Source organism: Ambystoma mexicanum, chromosome 3p (genome assembly GCF_040938575.1).
Source record: "Ambystoma mexicanum isolate Mex_15411 chromosome 3p, UKY_AmexF1_1, whole genome shotgun sequence".
NCBI classification, from domain to species: Eukaryota; Metazoa; Chordata; class Amphibia; order Caudata; family Ambystomatidae; genus Ambystoma; species Ambystoma mexicanum.
Window position 1 is genome coordinate 357,564,386 of NC_090925.1, and position 18,159 is coordinate 357,582,544.

Genomic DNA, 18,159 nt, shown 5'->3' on the forward strand with positions numbered 1-18,159 from the left:
GAATTAAATGATCAAGAATATCTGGTCGTGCCCTTCCCCCCCTACACCCCTCGTCATGATTGCAACCTATACATTGATATTCTGCCTGGCAGCATGCAAAAGTAAGCATGTTTACTCCCTTTAAGTCCCCTTAGCCACTTCATTCTTGCTCTAATCAGAATGATAAACAAGTAGCATTTGAAGGCCTTCATTAGCAGTCTACAAAGAGGTTACGTCTGTTCTAGTAAAGATACAGGAGACTTTTTATCAATAGCATCCAGGAAGTAATACAGCCTGTAGTATTAATGCAGGACGGTATGTAAAAGGTACATGTAACCCAGAATAGGCAGAGAACTCACATTAGCTGCCTCAAAGAATGCATAAGTGCTCAAGCATGGATAGAGGAGACCAACTGGAAGGAAGTACCCATAGCATAGCATTGATAGTGAATGCAGATCAGATGCTACCAGGAAGGTGTCTGTATCCAGACGGACTGAGATTAGAAGTAGGACATGATTTTCGAATAGGGTTGCCATTAGAGATCAAAGGAACAAATTAGAGATCAAAGGAACCAATTAGAGATCAAAGGAACAAATGCCTGTGGTGTGCAATATATTAATGCTCACTAGTATAGTGGAAGCAACACTATAGCCAGTGAAAACATGAGTGAGGCTTTTTTGAAGATCATACCCTGAGAAGGATATCACACAAGGGCTGAGAATTCTGAAAGGTTTAGGGACTGGCACTTTTCAGAGGTTAGGCAGTACAAGATTAAATTAGATGCCCAGGATCACACATTGGTTAAGGGGTGAAGCTGTGATGTGGGCCAACTCTGCAATTTCTGCATTTAGGAACTTTCTTTTCCAGTTCTTACCATGAACTAAAACAATCTAATTTTATAAAACTGGCTTGGAAAGTACACAAATCACATTACGAAACATGATCATTTTTTTTAAACAAAATGTTATAGAAGTGTGTTATGCAAAATGGGAATGATTCTAGCTTCATTCTCTCCATCATCAAGGGAAGTAAGTACCAGCATACCAATCGATGTGATTTAACAGATTTAATCTAGGTTTGTCTTTTGTATTTTAAAGCTCTAAATACTTCCAAAACACTGTCTTATGAAATTGTCATTTATTAACCTGCAGAAAAACCTTTGACTTTTACAAAAAAGCAAACCGTTTCTTGTGTCAAATGAGTAGACCTTAAAATATCCTTGCCTGAGGCCTACAACATCTGGTCCACTCTGTTCTGTCTACCACACCTTCCACTCAAATGGCCTCCATAAGAAGAAAGATCAAGTAATGGGCTAAACGATGCCACCAGCATGTGAGAAGGCAAACCTCAGAGAAGACAGTGTAGTGATGTAAGACATATTAGATGATTTGACCAGGATCACTGTACCATCTGCTGACAAATTCAGGATATAAGCATAAACGCTTTGGTTCCACAGTCTTCAATTTCGATACTTATTCACCTCTTGGACTAACAGTTTATGCTCATCATTGGAGGTGATTGCCTACGTTTTACAACACCCCATCTGAACAAGCCAATTTCTTGACCTTCATCATACGATGACATGTTAGTTTGTAGAGCAACACCTATCTGGTGCAGGTACATTGCTGATAATAGCACCTTCTGTGCTGCAAAACCAAATACATATGCAGGCACGTTTATAAACTTCAGTCATACGAAAGGCTCAGCCAGCCCTGCTGGAATGTGCTATTCTAATCCTACATGTAATCACATGCCTCTGCAATGAGTGCTTAACACACTGAGATAACTTCTGAACTATCACTATGCATTAGACCTTTGGCTATTGCACATGATCAACATAATTCCCACCGGAAGGAAGGAATGCTGCAAGAGTTGTGCAGTAGTGAGCACGCTGACTATGTATACCGCAATACATGTTGAATTGATCAAGGCAGAACACCCAACAGGCAATAGGTTTAGAGCCTCAGCAGCACGCCATCAAATATCCTGACGTGTGCTGTTTAAGTCTGGTGACAAATGGAATCTTGCTTATTTAGATCAGGCAGCCTTGTGGGGCACCCTCCAAGATGGGGGCCCGGGCAAGTACTCCTTTTGCCCTCCCATAAAAACGTCTCTGCTTTAGATCCCAATGTTAAGTTACAGTTCTTGGGATAATTACTAATCCACACAGCTCCCTGCAAGCATGCCAAGGGGATTTTAGCTTTTCTACTCATGTTTCCGTTCTTAGTAGAAGTGAACAGTGGCATAGGGAACATCTGTAGAGCCTTGCAAATTCTAGGCCACTTAAAGAACAAGGACAGCGCCCACATAGGGGAGCATTAGCATCAGGCTTGAGGTGTCAGTCAGCCTGGAGGCGGGGCCGCAGGGCTGCTGGCGCAGTATGACGGAGGCCATTCTCCACGTTCATTTGTGTGTATTCTTAGACTATGATGCACCACAGAGTGCCTATTATAGATATATCAGGAGGTCTTGGCCTCGTGGTGGCCAGGTCCTGCAAGAGAGGGCTGTTGGGAATATATTCTGTGTTATCTCCAGGGATTTTGGGCCCTGTGCCAACATCAGTGAGGAATTTAGCAAGATGCTAGTCAGAGAAACTAATGTTAAGAGCCTCTTGGTTCTGCGTGGAGTTGTCCCTGGACTGATGCTGAGTATATGAGAGCAGGCTGCTGTCTGTATTGGTTATTAAGTTGCTTGTAGTTTCATTAAGACCAAGTGGAAACAGACTGGAATGCCGACATTTAAGGATTGGATTTGTAAAATGAAGTTCATTATCGGTCTAGGTTATAGCTTTTCCAAAGGATGGGAAACTAGGGGGAAATGGGTTAATATTTGGGTCGCCTTATGTTCTTAATTTTGGGTTGGGGTATTAGCAACACAAGCAAATTAACATTATATTCCAAAATGAATGTATGACGATTTCTCTTTTTTTCCTTTATTCTGTTTCTCTCGCTCCGTTCAATGGGATCAGGAATATTGGCGGTAATCTGCTTTAAGCATTTTTTTGTTTGTATTAATTCCGGCTTTCCGGGTTGGGTGTATTGTTCAATGTGTAACTCCCAGTAAATAAAATGATAAAATTAAATCATGTTCCAACTTATGTCTTTCTCTTGGATGTCCTCATCCTCTAAGTGGAGTGGAAACAACTCATATCTTCATCTTGAATGACCTCATGTTCCCGCTCAAGGCTTAGTCTTAAATGCCCTTGTGTTTTCATTGAATGCAGCTAATGTCTATGTCTAGAATGACCACATACTCCAGGTCATGTCCTAGCTTTAAATTTCCTCATTCTCTTGTTGAAAGTAAACCATGTATTTGGGGCTCATTACGATGTTGCCGGTAAAACCCACAAGTAGGTGGCCAGTTACCGGCAACCCCGTAACACCCTTACCTCCGGGATATCACAAGCGGCGGTGGTAATGGTTAATCCCCATTTCCATGGAGTCAATGCAAATGGGGTCACTGAAAAACGGGCACGGTTGCTAACGGTGCTTCAGAGAGAGACTTGCCGGTAACGGCCTGAAAACCCGGCAGATCAGGCCTGCCAGGGGATCTGTGGCCCCTACCGGCATTCTCGTAAGTATGGCGCCCCGGAAAGGGTGCCGGTGCATTGCTACCGGCACTCTTATTTCCGGACTGCCATAGAATGAGGGCCTTTGTCTTGAAAGGCTTCATGTTGCAGCTCATGTCTTTGTTTTAGATATCCTTACGCTGTATGGGAAGCAACTCATGTCCTTGTCTTCTATTGCCTCGTATTGTTTGTTTGTTTGTTTGTTTGTTTGTTTGTTTGTTTGTTTGTTTGTTTGTTTGTTTGTTTGTTTGTTTGATTTATTTATATAGCACACCTAACCCTAAGGTACCTGGGCTCGTTAGAGCAAGAGTACAAAAAAAATACAGTTGTTGCAGGCATAGTCAAGTAGTCAAATTACAGTTACACTTGTTAAAATAAGTCATATGACAAATTACAAGTTTACATTACGAGCAGGAAAGATTCAGAGGCAGAGATACACGAAGGACAAGATAACAGATTATATGTTACATCATGTGGACTTCAAGGAAAGTAAGGTGGAATATTTATCTTAGGAATCAGTTTAGTTCTTACTGATTAGCCAAGAAATTGATTTTCTCTTGAAGTTGGTAAAAAGCTGGGTCGTCTTAAGGGCAGGTGGGAGTGTGTTCCATAGTTCGGCCACCATGACAGGGAAACTGCTCCCTCCTGATTTTTTTAATTTGTATCGTGGTACCACCAGACAAGAGGTGTTAGCCGATCTAGTGACCTGTGTGGAAGATCTGATGGTGAATTTTCAGTTATGTAGGGTGGAGCTGTATGATTCAAGGATTTAAATGTAAGAGACAAGGTTTTCAGCTCAATCTTTTCCCTTATGGAAAGCCATTTGTGTTGTCTTCTCTCCTTCAGATATTCAACACAATCCTGAGTGCGTTATTCTGCAATATTTGGAGTTTGTTGAGCACAAACTTGCTAGCACTCAAATACAGACCGTTGCAATAGTCCAGTTTGGAAAATATGAGTGCTCAAGTTAGGGTAAGGCATCTTTCTGTAGAGAGCAGTGGTTTGCAACCCCTTAGTGTTTTACCCATATAGAGAGTAGCTGAAGCTGCCGCGTTAACTTGTTTGTGTAGGTTAGAAGTACAGTCAAGGAAAGAAATATTTGGTTCATGTCGTAGGCTTGGATGGCCTCATATTCTGTTTGAAAGTGGGTCGTGTCTTTTCCTTGGGTGGCCTCATGTTCTGTTTCATATCTTAGTCTTGAAGGTCCTGAAGTGTTGGTTGAAACCATCTGATTGCTTTGCCTTGAATGACCGAATGTTTTGGTGAAGAGCGACTCAGGTCTTTGTGATGAATAACTTTATGTTCCTGTGAAAAAAGCTGATTTCTCTGCGTGCTTTTTGCAGCGGGTGACAGCAACGCTGTAATTGCACTTTTCGACTATGAAGCACTGCACGATGGCGACTTGGGTTTCAAGAAAGGAGACAAGATGGTTATCCTGGAGGAGTAAGTAGGGCATTGAATACTACCCATTGATTTTTATCTGTTTATTTACATATTATTTTATTGCTTAGTTTAAGAAGGATACAGAACATGTGTGCCCTCAGAATTCCATTTCACTTGGTGATTTAATTTTCCCTTTAAGGAAGTGCTTGCGCAATGACAGATGGAAGTTCATAGAAAAATGTACTTCATTCTTTAATCAAGCCCTCAGTAGTGCTACGCTCTGAACACAGAGGGTCGGTGCACGTTATGGCCATCTATGGCTAATACATCACCCTATTTGATGGTTTCATGTCTGACCCAGATATGGCCTCATTAGGACCCTGGCGGTAATTAAATTTTACCGGGTCCATGGAATGGGCAATTACCGGGTAATGCCGACCTTGGCGGACCCAGTAATTGCCCATTCCATGGACCTGGTAAAAATTAATCCCCACTCCCATTTGAGCCCCATAGGGCTCAATGGGAATGGGGATGATGCTAACAACAGGCCAGTTAATGACGGGCCCGTTGTTAGCATGCTGGTCCCATTCCGCCAGGGTCCTAATAGTCTGTTAGAGCGCCTTAATGATATGGAGGAAATGCGGATGAAATACCAACTGTGGAACTGACACTGACCTGAGTTTTAAACCTATAATTCCCCACTTCACAAAGACGTGTCATTCTCGGCAAATCGTTTCACTTAATTTCTAGTCAGTGTTTGTGCACATAAAGTAACTCAAGGTGCAGGAGCCAGTACTCTGTACACATGGGGCCTCATTACGACCCTGGCGGAGTGGGTTTACGCCAGCGTTATTCGCGGCGGACCCGTCCGCCCTACTACGAGTTCCCGTAGCGCCATGGAGCGTTTTCCGCCTGGTTTTTCCGGGCGGAGAAATCCATGGCGCTACGGGACCTTGTTGTTAATTACGCCACCGTATTTTACGGTGGCGCAATTAACGCCTTCCCCACTCCCATTATACCCTATGGGGCAAAAATGGGAATGGGGAAGGGTAAAATGGGGAATGGGGATTTACCGCCCCGCCAAGGTCGGCATGGGGCGGAAAATCCGCCAACCCCCATGGCGCTATCGGCAGCTTTCCGCCGTGCTCCGCGGTGCATTTAGCACCGCGATTTCCGCCAGGGTCGTAATGAGGCCCATGGTCAATAGAAACACCAACTAGAATTGCTTCTCAAAGGAAGAGTTTGGCCCTTCCTACAGTTCTACACAACAAAAACTGATATCAGCAAAGTTTGGTATATTAATTTTACAAATTAAGCACATCGGCACCCTTGTTTCCGGATCGTCAAACTTCGTGTCTACCTGCCGTGGCTGCTGTGCCCGACAGGTCTGATCCTTTCCGGGCTCAGCGGCCTCAGTAGGCAGACTCTTCATGGGAGCACCAGCACTGTTGCTAACGGTGCCAGTGCTCCCGTGTCCCAACTCTGTCTACAGAAGTATTGGAACCAGGGTCGACAAAGGACGTTTCGATGCTAGCTACTGACGTGCCTTCCTCAGAACCAAGATTCAGTTATAAGGGCCCTGTATGTACAAGATGAAGAACGAGACTATGGGCCTCATTACGACCCTGGCGGAAGACCATGGTGCTATTAGCACCATGGTCCATGCCGGTAAATTACCGACTCCGCCATGGAGGAAGGGGGAATTACCACCCCATTACAAGGTTTGCGGGGCGTAATTCCCCCTTCCTCCATGGCCCTTCCCCATTCCCATTTCTGCCCCATAGGGCTCAATGGGAATGGGGAAGGCGCTAAGTACGGTGCCGCAAATTGCAGCACCGTAATTAGCACCAAGGTCCATTTGCGGGTCCCTACTTTAACGGCTGGTCTACACCAGCCATTAAGGTCGGGTCCCGCAAAGGGACCTCGTCATTAGGCGCTAATAGGTTAACGGCGCCGCAGCCTTTTACGGCGCGTTAACCCATTAGCGCCTGGGTCGTAATGAGGCCCTATGGCCCTCATTCCAAGATTGGTGGTAGTCGTGGTGCTATTTGCACCATGACTGCCACCAATAACGGGTCCAGCACCGGTATGGTTCAATGGGGACTTACCGGTGTAGTCCGGCCTTTGCGGGACCAGTAAGTCCCCATTGAAAATGCCATTCCCCATTCCCATTTGAGCCCCCATAGGGCTCAATGGGAATGGGGAGAGAGCAAATAACGGGCTCGCGAATGTCAAGCCTGTTATTTGCGCCCTGAACGGGTCCTGTCCAGAATGGCTGGTCAGACAAGCCGTTAAAGGAGGGACCCGCTAAGGGACCTTGTAGTAGGACGGTAAGAGATTACCGGCACCGGTCTCCTTACCGGTACCCGGTATCCCTTACCGCCCCACTCATAATGACCCCCTAAGTCAAAAGGGATATATCTAAACAATGTGGAATAGTGTGTGCAAAAACAATTGCAAATACAGGGGCTCACATGACCAAGGTGTCATCCATAAAACTGAGTGAGACAATGTTCTTTGAGGCCCAGGCCTCTCCACAAAGGAAGGGGGACTGGCAAGTTGGTGAGGAAGGATGCATATTCTGGCAGTGGTATTTGGGCATGGCATTCAAGCTTTACCCTGGCTGAACGAGAGCCTTACCAGACTAAACGATGTACTGGCACAAGCCCTGCTGTTCCAGCCTTTCAGTAATCACTGTTTGGGAGATATACTGTTTTTCATAAAAACTAGTAAGTCTCTACGTCTTGGGAACTACTGACTAAGTTTGTGACTGATCTAGATAGATCAGCCATCTGATCCTGACTCCTTCTCTTGAACATATGTCACATTGTTGTGCAAATTGTTTTACTTGCCTCTCTCTACCAGAGTTTGAGCTAAATGCCAACCTGTGAGAATAATAATAGACTTTAATTAATACAATCTGAGATGTTTCAGGCGTGCATGTGGCGTATTTGTCACATTAATCAAAGTATAAAACAAGTGGTGTTTCAATGAGTGAGGCGAGTGACGAATAATGTGGTGTGCACAGCATGAATGGTCACTACTTTTATTATGTATGATGCAACACTAGAGAGTGTCTTGTTTCAAAAGTGAATTAAATTACACCTAGTGACTGGTAATTCGGAAAGGTAGGGCACATGGAGATGACATGAGCTGTTCTGCTCTGCAGTAGCACAGGGATGAGTTGTGGCTAAACCACCTTCTCAGCCCCACACTATTACTAAACCAGCATTGATAGCATCCCTAAAGGTGAAATAGGCACAGCCCGACAGCTATACCCACTTTGCCTCTTTTGGTAACGTAGACCCAGGGCAGGTTATACTCTTCAGGAGGGGCGTGAGCTGATACAGTTGCAACACAAACAACAATAGGACGGTAGTAGCAAATAAAGGAATGTCCAAACAATCAATGCAAAAAACAAATTAAAAACACTAAATTACCAGCCCTGCAAGAGAAACACAGAGAATGCAGACTTTGATGTGAAAGAGCACTCTGGTCTGATAAGCAGGGGTGTTCTAGCAAAGATTTCAGCAGCAATGTCACTGGTTAAGAATATATTTTTAGTACGGTAGGGAAGGGAAACTTAAAAGTTACTGTAGTCCTTTAAGGTGGACCAGAGGACAGGTGCACTTCAGATGCATTTGGTCTTGTCTTTATGGCTCAACATCGAACCGGTATACAGTGTTTATATAGAATCCTATATACTGAATACCCATATATCGAATATTTTACCTTGAAAACCTTTATAGTGAATGTATTTAGGGTGGGGTAAAGGGTTAAATATTTTTGGGAAACGGGCGGCAAGGGTTTTTAGGCATGGGAAACAGGGGTTTCGGGAGGGGTCCACCCCTCCCAAATAGAAAAATACATTCACTATAAACGTTTTCAAGATAAATGATTCGGGTATTCATTATAAATTTCCTCGATATAAAGACATGTAACTCATCGAGCCAGGCTTTTTCGGTGTCAGGCCGAGAGTTTGGGCTCTTTTGCTCTAGGCTGGGGTCGAGACGGGGAGCAGCAGTGATTTGTCCCAATGATGCAGTGCTTTTCAGCAACAGCATCATCTTGTGAGTCGAAGACTGTGGAAAGGGCATGTGGTGTCAGGTCGGGGGAGCTGGAAGACTCAGTGACCTCAGAGATGGAGACTTGTCTTCATCGGCGAGCAGGCTTGGCTGGCTCAATGTGGCATCGGAGCACTGTAGCAGTAGCACCTTGATGCTCGAAGAAGCTAGTGACCAGAAGGCAGTGCCGATTTGAAGATGCTAGAAGACTTGGTGGGTTTGAGGTCCGGAGACGGGGGAGGTTTTTCATCATGCAAACTTAGAGATTCAGTGGCAGTCAAGTGCAGAGGTCAAGGATTACTCCAGTGATTCCCTTGCAGCAGCTTGGACTGAGGCGAAGATGCCCAAACCGACATCGAGACAATTTCGAGTAGCCAAGGTTCAGTGATGTTTGGAGACTTAGCCCAGGGAAGACATTTGGGGCCATTCCGAGTAGGGCGGTAAGGGTTAACGGTCACCATTAACGAGACCGGTGCCGTTAAACCCTTACCGCCCTATTCCGAGTTCCCTTTGCGGGTTGGTACTTAACGCCTGCTTTTTGCAGGTGTTAAAAAACCAACACGCAAAGGGACCTAGTAGCTAATTACGGCACCGTAATTTACGGTGCCGTAATTAGCGACTTCCCCATTCCCATTGAGCCCTGTGGGGCAAAAATGGGAATGGGGAAGGGCCCTTGGCGAATGGGGAATTACCGACCCCGCCAACCTTGAAATGGGGCGGTAATTCCGCCATTCACCATGGCGGAGTCGGAAAAATAACAGCGTCAACCAAGGCGTTAATAGTGCCTTGGTTAACGCCAGGGTCGGAATGAGGCCCTTTCTCTGTGCTTTCCAGCCAGGAAGGGTAGTGGAGTACATTTGCAGAGTTCTGCCTCCTCCAGTAAACAGTTTCCTGGCTACCAGTGCCTCAGTTGCAGTAGGCCTTGTCCAGCCACTAATTTCACACCTGCTGATTCCTGGGGATGGTAAGGAAGCAGAGTTTGTCTCTGCCTTGGATGCCTTTTTGGTTCATCTCTATGGCAGACGATTTTGGAATAGACTGTATTCCCAACAGGGGTACAGTGAATCCATCTTCTACTTCTAAGCATTGTGAGGAACCTGGGGGCATCCTCAGTTCTTTCCCCCCCTGTATTCTCCTCTCGAGTGGCCAGGGAAAGGCCATTGCTCTTAGATCCTGACCCTGGGGGGTGGATATGCGAGGGAGGATCACCTGGGTGCAGGAGACTTGGGCAGTGGGGGGAGGACGTCCTTAGGTGAGTCATGGTTTCCCCATTTCCTTTTCATAACAAACCCTCTATACTCCAAGCCTTTGCAGGCTATTGTCAGCCCTTTCCCTGTTCTTCCTTTAAAACATTCCCCAAGAAATACCAATTAGGCACTGGGATGAGGAAGAGACCAACTCGAGAGATACGTCCCAATGTTATTAACACACATACAAACCAGCCTCAGCTGTGCACTGAGACGAGGAGGAGGACAGCACGAGTAAGGCTGGACTACTGTTTCAACAGTGAGCGGTCTAGTTCTTTTTGGGCCAATCAGGGTGGTGGGAACTTTAAAAGCCAAAATCATTGTGGAAATGGAGGCAGCTTTGGAAGCAGGACTTGGGACTGCTGGGTGCAAGCAGACGTCTCTGGAGCTGCGGTATTGCAAGCAGAGTGCTGAAGACCCTTTGGAAAATGCTGAGTTTATGCAACGGGAAGCGAAGCTGAAGGACGGTGCAGGCCGGTGGCAGACTGTGAGAGGGTGACCGGCGTGACCTAACAAAGCAGGCGTGTGAGCAGTCCTGAGCTGCAGGAGGAGCATTGCTGGATGAGCAAAGCCACAGAGAGCCAATGGGAGAATGCGCAAGGTACTGCACGGGATAGAAAGAACTCGTAGTGGCAGACGACCTCACAGGAAAGCCATAAGCTCCGACTGGTGTGTGTACCAAGAAGGGGGAACATCGGGCTGGCAGGTGAACATACGAAACAAGGCGCGCATCCTGTAAGTGCACCCAGAAGTGCTGTGGAAGGCTGCTTTGCTGCTCTGCACCCCCTCGGACTTTGAGCTTGAACGTCACCCTTGTGCGGTATGCGAATGAACTCTTAGTAACTTTCAGCCTCAGATCTTGTGATACGTGGACTGAGGACATTACTATCATCTCAATGCTACTGTGTCTATTTCTTTCACTGATACATCAGTATCTCTCTGCGTGTATCACTTTAAGAAGCTTTGTGCTGAATGCCCGCCTCTCCAAAAAAGTCACTTCCTATACAACAGGTGTGCATGCGTATACGCGTGCGCGCATCCTGGAAGTGCATCCAGAAATGCTGTGGAAGGCTGCTTTGCTGACTAGCGAGCAGCGAGCAGCCTTTGTATTATGAGGCTTGGGTTTCGACTTAGTTCGTATTTTTGTTGCATTCTTATACCCAGTGCTTAAAGTGGGCCAGGGCCTGCCGGGGCCGGGCCCCGGCAGTCTCCAAAAAGTGGGATTGAGCCGGGGCACTGCCGGGGCCCCCGTCCTACCGCAACATTGGCGGGATGCATTATCCCGTCGCGGCCGCAGCCGCGACGGGAGATGCGCCTGCCATGAAGTCAGGCGAGCTGACAGAAGTGGCAGCCAGCCACAGCGACGCTGCGACTGGCTGCCACTTCCCTCAGTCATAGTAACTGCCTTTAGTGACCCCTCGCGCGAGACGTCACCAGAGGCAGTTACTGTCCCTTTGTTTCCCCAGGTCGCCGAGGCGTCTTTAACCCTCGGCGAACATGGGGATTCCTTGACATATTTCGAGGTTTCTAAAAGATGGCTTGGAAAGTACACATTTCAAGCCATCTTTTATAAAGCTTTGCCGTCGGACAATTTTGTCCGTAGTCAAAGCTTTATAAAAGATGGCTTGAATTGTGTACTTTCAAAGCCATCGTTTATAAACCAGAAATGTTTAAAAAAAGGTGGCCTGAAAACTAGGCAAACCGTAGGGTATGCACACAGATATATATAAATGTTATATATTTGTGTGCGTACCTTACTATGGTTTGTGTACTTTGCAAGCCATGTTACATATCTCTATGTTTAGAAAAGATGGCTTGCATAGTGCACAAACCATAGTAAGGTACGCACACAGATATGTAACATTTATATATATTTGTGTGCATACCCTACGATTTGCGTACTTTAGGCCACGCCCCTCCCACAAGCCACGCCCCCAAATGAGCCCCCCCTCGATTTCTTACCCCACTTAAAGCCCTGCTTATACCATTTTCATTTGTATGTTTTCTATCTCCTTTATATAGGTGATATTAAAGTGTCAAATTTGGTTGACGTTTTCATAGTTTACAGATTAATGTTTGCTTTGGTTTATCACAAATGGTCAGTACACGGCCACATCTGAGCCCTCGACATTTGCAACACGCGATGTATTCGCTTAAGACAAACATGCCTCTAATGAGAGAAATTACAACTCCCACGTCACGAGTGGAAACAAGCCATTCGAACCCTTCGCCTGCCCAAATTGCAGAGAGAGAATCTATTATGGATGCTTCCTTTGCCCTTAATAAAAAAAACTCTTGGGTCCGATATTCGCCGCTGTTATCCACCTCCCAGTGAACACTCGTGTTCATCAGCTGATGACCATACCGTACCAAAGGAAACGATGTGTGCTGAGTTGCAAGCATGAACTGATTTGGCGGCTCCTATCTCACAAGCCCTTTCGGGCACTCTCCCAACGCCAAGTGACACCCCAACGAACATTGCTGAGCCATCTCTCTCGACACAGCCCTTACCAGCGTTAGCAGCATCATTGCCTTCTGTGGCAACTAAACAGAACATGGAGACAGCAGAATCAATTGAGCTAACTCAACCCAAGGATTTGGATTATGGTCTGTTTGCCTCTGCGGCTCCGTTGGACACTGGAAAGCTTTTCCCATCTATTGGGGACATCCCAATATTCTTGACTTCACAATGCAAATCGTGGCATTTTTCATCTGAAGCTCCCGGATTGTCCACTTGCCCAATGGCGAGACTGAAAATCTTTCACAATCACTGCTTATGTTTCAGCGTTCTGTGCATAACGTGTCTATACACAAGTGTTTCAAGGCACAACGAGACAAGGGAGGGGGAACAGAGGGAAGACAGACAACGATCCTGCTAGGCCAGGTGTCATACAGATCGTGCAAGAGCATGGGAAGGGGAATGAGGGAAGTGCAGGGAGATGGGGAGGGGTCAGTGCAGTACATGGGATAATAAAATAAATAACAAAAGTAAAAGTAAAAGTAAAAGTACGGCCTGCAGGTGGCAAGTGCAAGGGTAAGTGCAGACATCAGGTGTCAAGTGCTGGTAGTGGGACTGTAGGGGTACAGAAAACAGTCCCAAAGTGCAGGTGTTGCCAGGAAGGCAGTGCAGGAGTGCGACTGGCGGGATAGGGGACCTGGGCCCGAGATCAGAGGGTGGCCAGATAACCAGTGCAGTTTCAGTCGCAGCCAGGAAGTCAGCAGGAGAGAGGAGGAGAAAAAGACGAAGCAAAGAGAAAGGTTTTGAGGTGCTTCCGGAACCAGATAGGATTCTCCTCAAGTTTCAGGGAGGCAGAGAGGCTGTTCCAGAGGGAGGCCCTAGCCGAAGAAAGAGATCTACCACCAAGTCATTGCTTGGAGAAGCGACTGACCCTGTGGAAGTTGGAGGCGGATGTGAGAAGAGCTTGAGAAGGAAGATATTTAGGAAAAGAGAGTTGAAAGTATTGAGGTTCTGGGCCCGAGACCCCTTATGGATAATGCAGAGGGTTTGGAACTTAATCCTCGCAGCCACTGGGAGCCAGTGCAGAGATTTCAGTCCTGGAGAGATACGATCCCTGGGCTTGAGTCCAAGGACAAGTCTCGCAGTCCTGTTCTGGATGAGTTGCAGAGGGCAGAAAGAGGCTGTTGCAATAGTCCAGTCTAGAGAGAAGGAGAGGAAAGGAAGAATAACTCTGAAGAGGTGCAGCTGGCAGCTGGTAGTATGACTTCTTAGAGAAGTCAGAGATGTGAGGAGAGAAGGAGAGTGTGGAGTCAAAGATGACCCCGGGGTTCATTCCACTATTTCTCCAATTTCTTACTCCAATCCGGCACCTCGTAAATCAACTCAAACATTAAAGTCCCAATCTGATAATGCCATAACCACCCAGACAACTTTGGCAACACCTTTGCTAGAACTAACCCTGGGCGCTATCAACACTACTCTATCATCAATATTCAAACTCTTTGAAGATTTGGATGTCAAAGTTAACCAGCAGACTGAACTTTTAAAACTGCTTTGCTGACAAAAAACTCATATGAAAACTATATCTGAAACAAAGACAAATGTACCTACTGAAACTTCCAAATCAAGACGAACCTCTACTCTTTCCAAAATTTCAGAAAACTGCGCTTTAATCAAATGTCATAGAAACCTCAAGGTGAGCTCTCCCTACTTTTGACCACATTATCAAACCTCAAGAATGAGACCTGCTGTTATCTTTCCCATCTCCTCTGAACATTCAGAAACAAATACTGGATGCACCAGCAGCTTGTTGTAAAGCAAAGACATCAAAGAAGCCATATCATATTTTTGAGCCCTTGCAAACAGCAAAACGAGCTACAAAATTGGAAAAGTCTCCCATACAACCGAAGAAGAAATCTAAAAACATAACACATGCCCAAGAACCAAGTTCATCAGCTACCAAATGATTTGTTTGAGCCATCTCGCTCAAGAAATCCCAAAACGTGATTATGCCCACTACTATTTGTAAAATATATACTAAAAAATATATACTAAACAAACAACGTCCAAATCTGGAAGTGACATCCAATTTCATAAAGATACACTTACATGGGGCGTGGCTTGGCGGCCATGCGAGAGTGAGCAGACTCCGAGAGGCTCCCACCAGATCCGACCAAAGATCCTGAGAAAGGCGTATATTAGGACAAAAAAACCCGAACAAACGCCAGGAAAAGGCGTCGGAAGACCCAAGGCACACACGGGAGAAGACCCGAGGAAAAACGGAGGCCAGAAGAGCGAAAACGAGAAGAGGGAGAGACGCGCGGCAACACCAACAAAATGGCGGGCGCGCAACGCTGAAAAAGAGACCCGCGTCTCAACACACGAAGAAGGCCGAAGGGAAGGAGTAGAACCGGGCGAGATAGCCGATCAACATCCAGCGCAGGCAGGACCGAAGTACCACCAGAGCGGCAGAAACCCGAGACGCCAACTGCGGAGATAGCCGCGCGACACCGACCCAGAGAAGGTGAAGACGGCGCGGCTCAAGAACAGGAAGCGGCCCACGGACCGGGGCTGGAGAACAGCTTTCCCCAGCCGATGCGGAGACGAGCAGCAGCAGCGGAGGCCTAGCGGAACAACGAAAGAACCTGAGCGGTGAGGCAGCGGAAGCGAGGGGCGACCCATAGACCGAGCCTCAGAAGAGCGGAGGTGAGCGTCAACGGCGGAGAGCCAACGGAGCGACGTGGGACCCCGAGAGACGAGGCGGCGGAGACTGGGAGACGACCCGTGGACCGGACCAAGAGAGCCCTCCCCTGACGCGGAGGAGTGTAGAAGCAGCGGAGGCCCAGCAGAATAACCGGAGAACCCGGAAGGCGAGGCAGAACGGATCGAAAGCGGCCCACAGACCGAACCGAGGCAGATTCCCTCACGCCGAAGCGGAGGTGAGCAGCAGCAGAGCAACGAGGGATCCCACAACGAGAGGAAACGGAGAACGAAGAGCGATCCATAGGCCGGACCACAGAAGAGCCTCTCCTGGCCGACACGGAAGTGAGCAGCAACGACGGAGACCCAGCAGTGCAACGAGGGACCTCGAGAGGAGAGACAGCGGAGAACGAGAGGCGGCCCACGGACTAGACCCAGAAGAACCCTCCCCTGCCAACGCGGAGGTGCGTAGCAGCAGCGGAACCCGATAGGAGAAGCAGTGAAGAATACGAGGCGGCCCACAGACCGGATCGCTGAAGAAGAGCCCTTACCTGCCAGTCCGGAGCGGAACCGAGGGAGACAGCAGATCAACGCCCAGCCCAAGCAGGATCGGAGCATCACCCGACCGGCAGCGAGACAAGGCACCAACGGCAGCAACAGGAAGAGAAGCCCGAGACAGCACTACAGAAACAGCGCGACACCAAACTGGGAAGGAAGAAGGCGTCGAGACCCACGGACAGGAAGCGGCCCACAGATCGGACCGAAGAAGAGCCCTTCCCTGCCGACGCAGAGGTGACTAGCAGCAGCGAAGAGCCGGCAAAGCAGCGGGAGATCCCGAGAAGGGAGGTAACGCCGAGACACAGGAACCAGGCCCAGGGAACAAGAGACAGACCGCGGGGCAGGTCAGGAGAGCCGAGACCTAACAGAGACGACATAAGAGAAGAAGGTAGCCGCCGTCGTAACGAGGAGAGCAAAAGAATTACACATAGACCCGGACACCACCCCAACCAGCTGCCTCACAGATAACCAGCAAGCGGGGGAGAGAACGTAACAGTCACTACGAACCACAAATCCATCCAGCACAAACAGACCCCCCCCACACAGGCAGAAACTGGGGGATGAGCCGCCTCACGCAAGGCACAGACTCCAACCACCCAAAAGCGAGAGGGAAGAGAACACCGGAGAGAGACACGGCAAACGGACAACGAGGGTAAAGACACAGAGAGAAATCGCTTATTAAAAAGGCAACACACGCAGGAAAGAGTGGAAGCGAGTGTGAGAATTGAGCAAAGACCCACTGAAGCACAAACGAAACCTGACTGAACAGGGCCCAACTACAGGCCAAGAGCAGTGGGTACTAACATGCCAGACAAGCCTAAAAGCGGCAGAGGGAGACAAACAGTCATGGAGACATTCACCCGGAAGAACGACGACCAGCAGCCAGAGGCTGGGGAGAAAGACACGCCGGAGTCATACGCCACGCAAGGAGAGATCAGGCAAGTGGAAAGCAGCATACTGGAAGCCATAGGGGCGTTAAAGACGTCGATAGAAGGCAAGTTGGACGCAGTGATGGTAGATGTGGGACTCCTTAGACAAGATACGAGAAACCTGGCGGAAAGGATGACAACAGTGGAACAACAAGCACAGAGCAACTCAGTGGAAGTGTCCGCCTCGCGAACACAAATGTCGGAAGCACTGGAAAGAATTAATATACTAGAACGCAGAGCTGAAGACGCAGAAGGCAGGGCCCGGCGCAACAACGTACGAATAGTGGGGCTGCCAGAGGGGGAGGAAGGAAGGGACCCCACGAACTACATAGAGAACCTCCTGATCCAAGAAGTGGGAGCAGAGACCCTATCCCAAGGCTTCGTGGTAGAAAGGGCACACCGGGCGCTGACTAGAAGACCGCGCCCAGGAGCACCACCAAGACCAATGATCGCAAAAATTATGAACTTTAAGGACAGGGAAAAAATCCTGACTTTCTCGAGAGAAGGAGGGAACATCACAAGGAACGGGGCCAGGATAACGATATATCCAGACTATACGGTACTTGTGCAAAAGCAGAGAGCCCAGTTCTGGCAGACCAAAGAGCGCCTTCGAGCGGCAGGGGTGAAATTCATGCTGCTGTATCCAGCCAAACTAAAAATACTGCATGACGGAAAAACACAGATCTTCGAGACAACGACCGACGCCCAGGAGTGGATGGACCAGCGTGGGATTCCACAGTCGGCAGAGAGGAACGAGCGAAACAGAAACCACCCCCGGCAAAATAGAGACTAGAACCGGGCACGACAAGTACACCCAACGCTACAGGAGCAAGAACAAGACGGTAGAGATGCCCTACCGGGAAGTAACGAAAAGGAGCAACCGACAGCCTCCAAGTTGAAAAGCCCACAGTAAAGAGACTTACAAAGGGAGCACAAGACTCGGGGAAGGGGAACCGCCAAGACCCACAGAGAAGCCCCAGTAAAAACAATGTTTATAGTGTCAGTTTCAAGACACTACGCCGCGACAGGCAAGGCCGAGGAGGAAAAAGCGGCACCTGGAAAGCGGTGGAGCCCGAGCAGAGGAGGGGAGGCTGGGCGTTTGTTGACGTTATTTGGGTTAACAGTTATAACAGTTGGGAAGTTAAGGCAAAGCCCGCAAAGAAAGGAGGAGAGCGGAAGAGGAACTAACAGTTGTCACACACAAAGAATCGGCAAGGAAAACAAATTCAGGGGACAGTACCCACAAACAAAAAGCTGGCGGAAAGCACGAGGC

General features: G+C 47.9%; 1 protein-coding gene across 1 annotated transcript in view; it reads left to right on the forward strand.

Moving 5' to 3' along the window:
* The window catches only part of HCK (HCK proto-oncogene, Src family tyrosine kinase), a 458,518-nt gene that overhangs the window by 178,103 nt on the left and 262,256 nt on the right, over positions 1–18,159 (forward strand). Inside the window, exon 4 of the mRNA XM_069651010.1 lies at positions 4,891–4,990. Within this exon, the coding sequence (XP_069507111.1) occupies positions 4,891–4,990 (100 nt within the window). The remainder of the gene's footprint in view (positions 1–4,890; positions 4,991–18,159) is intronic.